This window comes from Petromyzon marinus, chromosome 74, assembly GCF_048934315.1.
Source record: "Petromyzon marinus isolate PM22_M1 ecotype Great Lakes invasive population chromosome 74, UKy_Petmar_22M1.pri1.0, whole genome shotgun sequence".
Lineage (NCBI taxonomy): Eukaryota > Metazoa > Chordata > Hyperoartia > Petromyzontiformes > Petromyzontidae > Petromyzon > Petromyzon marinus.
Window position 1 is genome coordinate 6,654,599 of NC_133740.1, and position 13,008 is coordinate 6,667,606.

General features: G+C 48.2%; 1 protein-coding gene across 6 annotated transcripts in view; it reads right to left on the minus strand.

The window, feature by feature from the left end:
• The window catches only part of LOC116958203 (uncharacterized), a 241,818-nt gene that overhangs the window by 60,819 nt on the left and 167,991 nt on the right, over positions 1–13,008 (minus strand). For all 6 annotated transcript variants that reach the window (XM_076056030.1, XM_076056029.1, XM_076056028.1 and 3 more), the window contains 2 exons: positions 12,266–12,373; positions 3,013–3,066 (listed from right to left, as the gene is read on the minus strand). In XM_076056030.1, the coding sequence (XP_075912145.1) occupies positions 3,013–3,066; positions 12,266–12,373 (162 nt within the window). The remainder of the gene's footprint in view (positions 1–3,012; positions 3,067–12,265; positions 12,374–13,008) is intronic.

The window sequence follows — 13,008 nt, forward strand, 5'->3', positions numbered from 1 at the left end:
TTGAAGGCGATCCGGAGTCTGAGACCAGGAAAGGCAGCGGGCAGAGATGATCTCCCAAGCGAAATGCTGAGGGAGGGTGGCGTTTGTGCACAGACTGCCCTATATGACATCATAACAACAGTCTGGACCACTGGACGGGTTCCGCAGGATTGGAAGGATGCCCTGGTGGTCCCCCTTTTTAAGAAGGGGGACCGCACAGACTGTAACAACTACAGGGGCATCTCACTCCTCAGTGTGCCGGGAAAGGTCCTGGCAAGGATTATTCAGCATCGCCTTGCCAGGCACGCTGAGGAGAGGCTTGCGGAGCCCCAATGCGGTTTCAGGAAAGGGCGGTCCTGCACAGATGCCATATTTTCTGTCCGTCTGCTACAGCAGAGGTGTAGGGAATTCCAACAAGACCTACATCTCTGCTTTATTGACCTGGTCAAGGCCTATGATACCATCAGTAGGCCTGGGCTCTGGGTCGTTCTTCGTGCTTTTGGAGTACCTGACCCTCTGCTCACGATCATTAAGGACCTTCATGATGGTGAGCGGGCCCGGGTAAAACTACGTGGCCGGGAGTCAGAGCCATTCCCTGTACACCTTGGGGTGCGACAGGGATGTCCTTTGGCTCCCACATTATTTAACATCTATTTTGACCACGTAGTTCGTGAAGCCTTCAATAGCTGTACCGGGGGAATCTCCATATGGTACAGATATAATGGGAGGCTAATCGATGCCCGGGTGCGGTCAAGGGATGGCTCCCTATTGCTCAACCACGTTATGTATGCTGATGACTTGGTAATAGCTGCTCAGTCAGAGGAGGAGTTGGAGACGCTGCTGCTGAGACTGGAGCATGCCACTAAGAGGTGGGGCCTTACCATCAGCCCCACCAAAACTAAGCACCTGCCTGGGTATTTTGTACCATCGGACACTCCACCACCACAACTCCCAATCGGTGATGGGGCAGTTGTGGAGAGAGTGGAGAGTTTCCCATACCTGGGCAGTGTGCTTATGACTGGCTCCAGTTTAACAGCAGAGGTCTCACTCCGAATCAGTCGAGCGGCAATATCTTTTCATCGGTTGCGTAACGCTGTGTGGAAGCTACCTGGTCTGTCGCTCCGCACTAAGCTTCAGGTCTTCTCGGCCACGGTCATTCCCTCCCTTCTCTATGCTTGCGAAACGTGGACCCCCCGAATGGAACATCTTCGCCGGTTAGAAACATTTAGGCTGGCCTGCCTACGATCCATCCTGGGTTTAACCAGACTGGATTGTGTGAGGAGCTCACAAATCCTTGAAAGATCTGGGCAGGGTCCCATCGGTGAGCTCCTCCGGCAGGCAAGGCTGCGATGGCTGGGTCATGTAGCCCGCATGCCCAGCCACCGCATGCCGAAACAGCTTTTGTTTGGCCGGATTGAGGGGGCTAAGCGGGCGCGGCACGGGCTAGAGAAGAGATGGAGTGATGTGGTACAGGAGGACGTGGAGCTGAGTGGACTTGCCGATGACTGGTACCAGCGGTGTCAAGATCGGCCTCTGTGGAGGAGGCTCGTGAAGGATGCTACTGGGCAGTTGGAGGCAGTCGCCCTCCAACAACAACGGAGGGCGGAGGAGCGACGCTCACAACAGCGAGCGGAGCGCCGGGTGGCTAAAGCACAGCAGGTTGGCACAGTAGGGGGCACAGGTGGTGCATCAGCCAGTCATCTCAGTCAGTCGACCCGTGGCACCTGGGTCTGCCCCGTGACCTCCTGCCAGCGGGCGTTCGACACTTCACGTGGCCTCAGGGTGCACATAGCCTGGCACAAGCGTCGTGGTGACGTCACCGCCACTTAGTGGCGAATGGCGGTTGTTGTTGTTGTTGTTGTTGTGTCTCTGTGTCTCTGTGTGTGTGTCTCTGTGTGTCTCTGTGTGTGTGTCTCTGTGTGTGTGTCTCTGTGTGTGTGTCTCTGTGTGTGTCTCTGTGTGTGTGTCTCTGTGTGTGTGTGTGTCTCTGTGTGTGTCTCTGTGTGTGTGTGTGTCTGTGTGTGTGTGTCTCTGTGTGTGTGTCTGTGTGTGTGTGTCTCTGTGCGTGTCTCTGTGTGTGTGTCTCTGTGCGTGTGTCTCTGTGCGTGTGTCTCTGTGTGTGTGTCTCTGTGTGTGTGTCTCTGTGTGTGTGTGTCTCTGTGTGTGTGTGTCTCTGTGTGTGTGTCTCTGTGTGTGTGTCTCTGTGTGTCTCTGTGTGTCTCTGTGTGTGTGTCTCTGTGTGTCTCTGTGTCTCTGTGTGTGTGTCTCTGTGTGTGTGTGTCTCTGTGTGTGTGTCTCTGTGCGTGTGTCTGTGTGTGTGTGTCTCTGTGTCTCTGTGTGTGTGTCTCTGTGTGTCTCTGTGTGTGTGTCTCTGTGTGTGTGTCTCTGTGTGTGTGTCTCTGTGTGTGTCTCTGTGTGTGTGTCTCTGTGTGTGTGTGTCTCTGTGTGTGTCTCTGTGTGTCTCTGTATGTGTGTGTCTCTGTGTGTGTCTCTGTGTGTGTGTCTGTGCGTGTGTCTCTGTGCGTGTGTCTCTGTGTGTGTGTGTCTCTGTGTGTGTGTCTCTGTGTGTGTGTCTCTGTGTGTGTGTCTCTGTGTGTGTGTGTCTCTGTGTGTGTGTCTCTGTGTGTGTGTCTCTGTGTGCGTCTATGTGTGTCTCTGTATGTGTGTGTCTCTGTGTGTGTCTCTGTGTGTGTGTGTCTGTGCGTGTGTCTCTGTGCGTGTGTCTGTGTGTGTGTGTGTCTCTGTGCGTGTGTCTCTGTGTGTGTGTGTGTGTCTCTGTGCGTATGTCTCTGTGCGTGTGTCTCTGTGCGTGTGTCTCTGTGTGTGTGTGTGTCTCTGTGTGTGTGTCTCTGTGTGTGTGTCTCTGTGTGTGTCTCTGTGTGTGTCTGTGTGTGTGTGTGTCTCTGTGTGTGTCTCTGTGTCTCTGTGTGTCTGTGTGTGTGTCTGTGTGTGTGTCTCTGTGTGTGTGTCTGTGTGTGTGTCTCTGTGTGTGTGTCTCTGTGTGTGTCTCTGTGTGTGCGTGCATCTACTCACGTGCTCGCCCTTGTCACCTTTAGGTCCCTTGTGTCCCATGCTGCCAATCTCTCCCTGCACACACACACACGCACACACACACACGCACACACACACACGCACACACACACACGCACACACACACACACACACGCGAACACACACACACACGCACACACACATGCGCACATACAGACGCACGCACATACACACACAGACGCACGCACACACACACACACAGACACACACACAGACACACACACACACGCGGACGCACACACACACAGACACACACACAGACACACACACACAGATACACACACAGACACACACACACAGAAACACACACAGACACACACACAGACACACACACACACGCGGACGCACACACACACAGACACACACACACACAGACACACACACACAGACACACACACAGACACACCCACACAGACACACACACAGACACACACACACAGATACACACACAGACACACACACACAGACACACACACAGACACACACACACAGACACACACACAGACACACGCGGACGCACACACACACAGACACACACACACAGACACACACACAGACACACGCGGACGCACACACACACAGACACACACACACAGACACACGCGTTCGCGTGAACGTAATGACAAATGTGCGTCTAAATTTCGATTTAAAGCTTTCGTGACTGCAGGGATTCATCTCCTTTGGTTCTTTCGGTAAAGTCACCACCACGTAGAAGGGAAACAATAAAATAATAAAAATAAAACATAATACAATAAAATTCTCACGACGTTTCGGCCACAACACAAGCAGCCTTCTTCAGGTGAAGGAACAGAAATGTCGGGAAGACAGCGCTCCAGTGAACACCGCTAAGCTTGGCAGCGTCTTTTAAGCTGGGTGGGAGGAGCAGAGCGCCTTGACAAAGGAGTTTACATATCAGCAGAGGAGTTTAGCGTTGAAGTAGCCGTGTTAATGTGTTGGATTAGCAGGGTGTTAAAGTCGGACATTAGCATGTAACCGGGAGATTAGCACGATGTTAGTGTGAGGGATTAGCATGTGACTGGTCACGGAAGTAGCTATGTTAAAGTCAGAGTTTACATATCAACAGAGGAGTTTAGCGTTGAAGTAGCCGTGTTAATGTGTTGGATTAGCAGGGTGTTAAAGTCGGACATTAGCATGTAACTGGGAGATTAGCATGATGTTAGTGTGAGGGATCAGCATGTAACTGGTCACGGAAGTAGCTATGTTAAAGTCAGAGTTTACATATCAGCAGAGGAGTTTAGCGTTGAAGTAGCCGTGTTAATGTGTTGGATTAGCAGGGTGTTAAAGTCGGACATTAGCATGTAACTGGGAGATTAGCATGATGTTAGTGTGAGGGATCAGCATGTAACTGGTCACGGAAGTAGCTATGTTAAAGTCAGAGTTTACATATCAACAGAATAATTTCGCATTGAAGTAGCCGTGTTAATGTGTTGGATTAGCAGGGTGTTAAAGTCGGACATTAGCATGTAACCGGGAGATTAGCATGATGTTAGTGTGAGGGATCAGCGTGTAACTGGTCACGGAAATAGCTATGTTAAAGTCAGAGTTTACATATCAACAGAATAATTTCGCATTGAAGTAGCCGTGTTAATGTGTTGGATTAGCAGGGTGTTAAAGTCGGACATTAGCATGTAACTGGGAGATTAGCACGATGTTAGTGTGAGGGATCAGCATGTAACTGGTCACGGAAGTAGCTATGTTAAAGTCAGAGTTTACATATCAGCAGAGGAGTTTAGCGTTGAAGTAGCCGTGTTAATGTGTTGGATTAGCAGGGTGTTAAAGTCGGACATTAGCATGTAACTGGGAGATTAGCATGATGTTAGTGTGAGGGATCAGCATGTAACTGGTCACGGAAGTAGCTATGTTAAAGTCAGAGTTTACATATCAACAGAAGAATTTAGCATTGAAGTAGCCGTGTTAATGTGTTGGATTAGCAGGGTGTTAAAGTCGGACATTAGCATGTAACTGGGAGATTAGCATGATGTTAGTGTGAGGGATCAACATGTAACTGGTCACGGAAGTAGCTATGTTAAAGTCAGAGTTTACATATCAACAGAAGAATTTCGCATTGAAGTAGCTGTGTTAATGTGTTGGATTAGCAGGGTGTTAAAGTCGGACATTAGCATGTAACTGGGAGATTAGCACGATGTTAGTGTGAGGGATTAGCATGTAACTGGTCACGGAAGTAGCTATGTTAAAGTCAGAGTTTACACATCAACAGGAGAATTTCGCATTGAAGTAGCCGTGTTAATGTGTTGGATTAGCAGGGTGTTAAAGTCAGACATTAGCATGTAACTGGGAGATTAGCATGATGTTAGTGTGAGGGATCAGCATGTAACTGGTCACGGAAGTAGCTATGTTAAAGTCAGAGTTTACATATCAACAGGAGAATTTCGCATTGAAGTAGCTGTGTTAATGTGTTGGATTAGCAGGGTGTTAAAGTCGGACATTAGCATGTAACTGGGAGATTAGCATGATGTTAGTGTGAGGGATTAGCATGTAACTGGTCACGGAAGTAGCTATGTTAAAGTCAGAGTTTACACATCAACAGGAGAATTTCGCATTGAAGTAGCCGTGTTAATGTGTTGGATTAGCAGGGTGTTAAAGTCAGACATTAGCATGTAACTGGGAGATTAGCATGATGTTAGTGTGAGGGATCAGCATGTAACTGGTCACGGAAGTAGCTATGTTAAAGTCAGAGTTTACATATCAACAGGAGAATTTCGCATTGAAGTAGCCGTGTTAATGTGTTGGATTAGCAGGGTGTTAAAGTCAGACATTAGCATGTAACTGGGAGATTAGCATGATGTTAGTGTGAGGGATCAGCATGTAACTGGTCACGGAAGTAGCTATGTTAAAGTCAGAGTTTACACATCAACAGGAGAATTTCGCATTGAAGTAGCCGTGTTAATGTGTTGGATTAGCAGGGTGTTAAAGTCGGACATTCGCATGTAACTGGGAGATTAGCATGATGTTAGTGTGAGGGATCAGCATGTAACTGGTCACGGAAGTAGCTATGTTAAAGTCAGAGTTTACATATCAGCAGAGGAGTTTAGCGTTGAAGTAGCCGTGTTAATGTGTTGGATTAGCAGGGTGTTAAAGTCGGACATTAGCATGTAACTGGGAGATTAGCATGATGTTAGTGTGAGGGATTAGCGTGTAACTGGTCACAGAAGTAGCTATGTTAAAGTCAGAGTTTACATATCAACAGAAGAATTTCGCATTGAAGTAGCCATGTTAATGTGTTGGATTAGCAGGGTGTTAAAGTCGGACATTAGCATGTAACTGGGAGATTAGCATGATGTTAGTGTGAGGGATTAGCGTGTAACTGGTCACAGAAGTAGCTATGTTAAAGTCAGAGTTTACATATCAACAGAAGAATTTCGCATTGAAGTAGCCATGTTAATGTGTTGGATTAGCAGGGTGTTAAAGTCGGACATTAGCATGTAACTGGGAGATTAGTATGTTGTTAGTGTGAGGGATTAGCATGTGACTGGTCACGGAAGTAGCTATGTTAAAGTCAGAGTTTACATATCAGCAGGAGAATTTAGCATTGAAGTAGCCGTGTTAATGTGTTGGATTAGCAGGGTGTTAAAGTCGGACATTAGCATGTAACTGGGAGATTAGCATGATGTTAGTGTGAGGGATCAGCATGTAACTGGTCACGGAAGTAGCTATGTTAAAGTCAGAGTTTACATATCAAACAGAAGAATTCAGCGTTGAAGTAGCCGTGTTAATGTGTTGGATTAGCAGGGTGATAAAGTCGGACATTAGCATGTAACTGGGAACCGAGTGGACATTTGGCACAGCAAAATACTCCTAAACGCGCGTTTCTAAACTATCGGCACAACTTTAATATATACCAAGGTAAGGCCCCCCCCCCCCCACCCGCTGAGCCGCTATGCATAGAGAGAGAGATTTTAATTTAAAGCTTTCGTGACTGCAGTGATTCATATTCTTGGCTCTTTCGGTAAAGTCACCACGTTGAAGGGAAACAATAAAATAATAAAATAAATATAAAACAATAAAAAATTCTCACGACGTTTCGACCGTAACACAAGCAGCCATCATCAGGTGTGAAGACCAACGGCAAGAAACATTTGAAAGAAGTTGGCGGTTTGTATTTATTTATTTTTAAACGTTAGCACCACGGACAGCGATTTGGCAGTTTGTTTAGAAGGACGAGTCCATCTATGTTTTGATTTAAAGCTTTCGTGACTGCAGTCATTCATATTCTTAGCTCTTTCGGTAAAGTCGTCACGTTGAATGGAAACAATAAAATAATAAAATATATATAAAACAATAACAAAAAATTCTCACGACGTTTCGACCATAACACAAACGGTCATCATCAGGTGTGATGATGACCGTTTATTGTATGATAGTTGGGTAGTTGCAGCTCTTTAGCGTCAATATACTATTGTTTCATATATATTTTATTATTTTATTGTTTCCCTTCAACGTGACTTTACCGAAAGAGCTAAGAATACGAGTCCATCTATGTTCGGAAAAGAGGAGGGGGCAGACGAAAAATTAATGTATGACGTCTGAAAGCCACCGTAAGCGTGAACAATCAATGGTTCTTGACGTTGGTCTTCACACCTGACGATGGCTGTTTGTGTTACAGTCGAAACGTCGTGAGAATTTTATTGTTTCATATATATTTTATTATCTCATTGTTTCCCTTCCAACGTGACTTTACCGAAAGAACCAAGAATATAAGAGAGAGAGAGATGTTTGTCCGAAGCGACCCTGGGGATCTGCAACTTTTCGCTCAACCAAGCGGGGAAATTTATCGCAGCCAAATATTCACGACACACACACACACAGACACACACACGCACACACGCGCGCGCGCAATACCAACACCTCGCCGCTGATCTCAAAAGACCTCTAGACCAGGGGTGGGGAACGCCTGGCACCGCGGGGCCGAATGAGCCCCCCGCGAAATCATTTGGTGTTGTAGCTACTACACGTGGCGTAGCTACTACACTTGTGTAGCGGGCCTTATACGGCCCTAGAAATCATTTGGTCTCTGGGCCCTGCCCAAGGCAACCGCAGGCGGGACTCGAAATTCAATCAGTCGAGGAGAGCAAAACCTGGAAAAGCAGCTCGCGAGTAGCGGCAACATCGTCAATAGCCGGCTAACGTCATCACCACGCCTCGCCTAGAGAGAAAGCAGTTACAGCCCATCGCATTAGGGGGGGGGGGGGGGGGGGGCGAGTTAATTAAATGTTTGACCAAATATAAAGGGGCTAATTTTTAAGGTGATCACTTTGTACGGCCCGCGAATGACGTTACACGAATATCCAAATGGCTCCTCGGCAGAAAAAAAGGTTGCCCGCCCCTGCTCTAGACCAATCATCGCCACGTAAACTCCGGTCAGACGCTGCCGTCTGGCGTGATTATAAAGGTAGCGCACACACACAGCGTGTGGCTTGCCCACAAATGAGCCACACGCAATGGCAACTCCTCGCTGCTGATCTCGTCAAGGACCTATAAATCATCATCATCACCATCACCACCACCACACCAACTCTGGACATCATCCTCGCAGCAGTAGCAGCAGCGGTTTCTGGCTAAATCGTCGGACAAAGTCGGTGGTCACTGCATCATCATCATCGTCGTCGTCACCGTCATCATCATCATCGTCATCATTATCATTGTCATCATCATCATCGTCGTCATCATCATCATCGTCATCATCATCGTTATCATCACCGTCATCATTATCATCGTCATCATCATCATCATCGTCACGTGGCACTTTCAGATTGCGCTGCTTCTGCGGCCGTCTGGAATGTTCTTCCGCTTTCCGATATGAGGAAGTCACTGGGAGCTGTGGTGCCACTTTTAAAACATCGACGTCTCGATTGACAAACTCGTTTCTGTAGAAGTTTCTCTAGACGTTTCTCTAGAAGTTTCTCTAGAAGTTTCTCTAGAAGTTTCTCTAGAAGTTTTTCTAGAAATTTCTCTAAAAGTTTTTCTAGAAGTTTCTCTAGAAGTTTCTCTAGAAGTTTCTCTAGAAGTTTCTCTAGAAGTCTCTCTAGAAGTTTCTCTAGAAGTTTCTCTAGAAGTTTCTCTAGAAGTTCCTCTAGAAGTTTCTCTAGAAGTTCCTCTAGAAGTTTCTCTAGAAGTTCCTCTAGAAGTTTCTCTAGAAGTTCCTCTACAAGTTTCTCTAGAAGTTTCTCTCTCTAGAAGTTTCTCTAGAAGTTTCTCTAGAAGTTTCTCTGGAAGTTTCTCTAGAAGTTTCTCTAGAAGTTTCTCTAGAAGTTCCTCTAGAAGTTTCTCTAGAAGTTTCTCTAGAAGTTTCTCTACAAGTTTCTCTAGAAGTTTCTGTAGAAGTTTCTCTAGAAGTTTCTCTAGAAGTTCCTCTAGAAGTTTCTCTAGAAATTTCTCTAAAAGTTTTTCTAGAAGTTTCTCTAGAAGTTTCTCTAGAAGTTTCTCTAGAAGTTCTCTAGAAGTTTCTCTAGAAGTTTCTCTAGAAGTTTCTCTAGAAGTTTCTCTAGAAGTTCCTCTAGAAGTTTCTCTAGAAGTTTCTCTAGAAGTTTCTCTAGAAGTTTCTCTAGAAGTTTCTCTGGAAGTTTCTCTGGAAGTTTCTCTGGAAGTTTCTCTAGAAGTTTCTCTAGAAGTTTATCTGGAAGTTTCTCTAGAAGTTTCTCTAGAAGTTTCTCTAGAAGTTTCTCTGGAAGTTTCTCTAGAAGTTTCTCTAGAAGTTTATCTGGAAGTTTCTCTAGAAGTTTCTCTAGAAGTTTCTCTAGAAGTTTCTCTGGAAGTTTCTCTAGAAGTTCCTCTAGAAGTTTCTCTAGAAGTTCCTCTAGAAGTTTCTCTAGAAGTTCCTCTAGAAGTTTCTCTAGAAGTTTCTCTAGAAGTTTCTCTAGAAGTTTCTCTAGAAGTTTCTCTAAAAGTTTCTCTAGAAGTTTCTCTGGAAGTTTCTCTGGAAGTTTCTCTGGAAGTTTCTCTAGAAGTTTCTCTAGACGTTTCTCTAGAAGTTTCTCTAGAAGTTTCTCTAGAAGTTTCTCTAGAAGTTTCTCTAGAAGTGCTGTCAGTGTGTTTAGTGTGTTGTTCTTCCACCCGCACTTACAATTAGCGCGGTTGGCTACATATGGTGCGAAATAAGTTCAACATACACACACGATATTACTATACACTACACTATACACTACTATACACTACGCTATACACTACAAATTACACACTACACTACACACTACACTATACACTACATGATACACTATACACTACTATACACTACACTATACACTACACTATACACTACTGTCCACTACACTATACACTACACTATACACTACACTATACACTGCTATCCACTACACTATACACTACTATCCACTACACTATACACTACACTATCCACTACACTATACACTACACTATACACTACACTACACACTACACTATACACTACACTATACACTACACTATACACTACACACTACACTACACTATACACTGCTATCCACTACACTATACACTACACTATACACTACTATCCACTACACTATACACTACACTATACACTACACTATACACTACACTATACACTACACTATACACTACACTATACACTACACTATACACTACACTATACACTACACTATACACTACACTATACACTACACTATACACTACACTACACACTACACTATACACTACACTATACACTACACTATAGACTACACTATACACTACACTACACTATACACTACACTATACACTACACTATACACTACACTATACACTACACTACACTATACACTACACTGTACACTACACTGTACACTACACTATACTACACTATACACTACACTACACACTACACTACACTATACACTACTATACACTGCCCAGTTACTGAGGTGGTGGGGGGGGGGGGGGAGTGATGGTGGTGAGCGGTGGATGAGGGGAGGTGAGGCGGGTGGGGAAATGGAGCGGCGAGGGTGAGGGGGGGTGAGGAGCGGTGAGGAGCGGTGAGTGAGGAGGTGAGTGAGGAGGTGGCTACAGCGGTGAGGAGCGGTGAGTGAGGAGCGGTGAGGAGTGGTGAGTGAGGAGGTGAGGAGCGGTGAGTGAGGAGGTGAGTGAGGAGGTGAGTGAGGAGGTGAGTGAGGAGGTGGCTACAGCGGTGAGGAGCGGTGAGTGAAGAGCGGTGAGGGTGAGGGGGGGTGAGGAGCGGTGAGGAGCGGTGAGTGAGGAGGTGAGGAGCGGTGAGGAGCGGTGAGGAGCGGTGAGGAGCGGTGAGTGAGGAGGTGAGGAGCGGTAAGGAGCGGTGAGTGAGGAGGTGACTACAGTGGTGACGAGCGGTGAGGAGCGGTGAGTGACGAGGTGAGGAGCGGTGAGGAGCGGTAAGGAGCGGTGAGGAGCGGTGAGGAGCGGTGAGTGAGGAGGTGAGGAGCGGTGAGTGAGGAGGTGACTACAGCAGTGAGGAGCGGTGAGTGAGGAGCGGTGAGGAGCGGTGAGTGAGGAGGTGAGGAGCGGTAAGGAGCGGTGAGGAGCGGTGAGGAGCGGTGAGTGAGGAGGTGACTACAGCAGTGAGGAGCGGTGAGTGAGGAGCGGTGAGGAGCGGTGAGTGAGGAGGTGACTACAGCAGTGAGGAGCGGTGAGGAGCGGTGAGTAAGGAGGTGAGGAGCGGTGAGGAGCGGTGAGGAGTGGTGAGTGAGGAGGTGGCTACAGCCGTGACGAGCGGTGAGGAGCGGTGAGGAGCGGTGAGTGAGGAGGTGACTATGGCGGTGAGGAGCAGTGAGTGAGGAGGTGAGGAGCGGTGAGTGAGGAGGTGACTACAGTGGTGACGAGCGGTGAGGAGCGGTGAGGAGTGGTGAGGAGCGGTGAGGAGCGGTGAGTAGCGGTGAGTGAGGAGGTGAGGAGCGGTGAGTGAGGAGGTGAGGAGCGGTGAGGAGCGGTGAGGAGTGGTGAGTGAGGAGGTGAGGAGCGGTGAGTGAGGAGGTGACTACAGTGGTGACGAGCGGTGAGGAGTGGTGAGGAGCGGTGAGGAGTGGTGAGGAGCGGTGAGGAGCAGTGAGTGAGGAGGTGAGGAACGGTGAGTGAGGAGGTGAGGAGCGGTGAGGAGCGGTGAGGAGCGGTGAGTGAGGAGGTGAGGAGCGGTGAGGAGCGGTGAGTGAAGAGGTGACTACAGCGGTGAGGAGCGGTGAGTGAGGAGGTGAGGAGCGGTGAGGAGCGGTGAGTGAGGAGGTGGCCTCACCTTGTCGCCGTCCTCGCCAGGTCCTCCGGGGGGCCCAGCAGGGCCAGGCAACCCCACGGGTCCCTGGATGCCGTCCCTACCCGCAGGGCCCTGCACCCCCTTCTCTCCCTGCACACAGACACAGGCAAAGGTGCCCCGCGTAGCCTCAGCACACTGGTAGGGGCAAGTGCTGTGAGTAGCAGCAGCAGCGCCACCTGTGAAGGCTACCAGGCACTGTGGCACACACAGAGGGGGTGGGTGGCCAGCAACCACGCCCGGCCGCCTTTGTCTCCCCCAGTGGCGATGTTCACTACGCTACACCGCTACACCAGGTTTACTCATTTAAGGCCGAGTCGACCTAGGGGAGTCCCGGGACCGGTTCAGAGAATCGTCACCGGTGGTGTTGGCCGTGAGCGGGAGTTGAACTCGGGTCGCCGGGTTCGTAGGGCAGTGCGGTGTGTGTGCGTTTGTCAGTGTGTATGTGAGTGTGTGTGCGTGTGTGAGTGTGTGTTAGTGTGCTAGTGTGTGAGTGTCTGTCAGTGTGTATGTGAGTGTGTGTGTGTGTTAGGATGCCCTGGTGGTCCCCCTCTTTAAGAAGGGGGACCGCACAGACTGTAACAACGACAGGGGCATCTCACTCCTCAGTGTGCCGGGAAAGGTCCTGGCAAGGATTATTCAGCATCGCCATGCCAGGCACGCTGAGGAGAGGCTTGCAGAGCCCCAATGCGGTTTCAGGAAAGGGCGGTCCTGCACAGATGCCATAT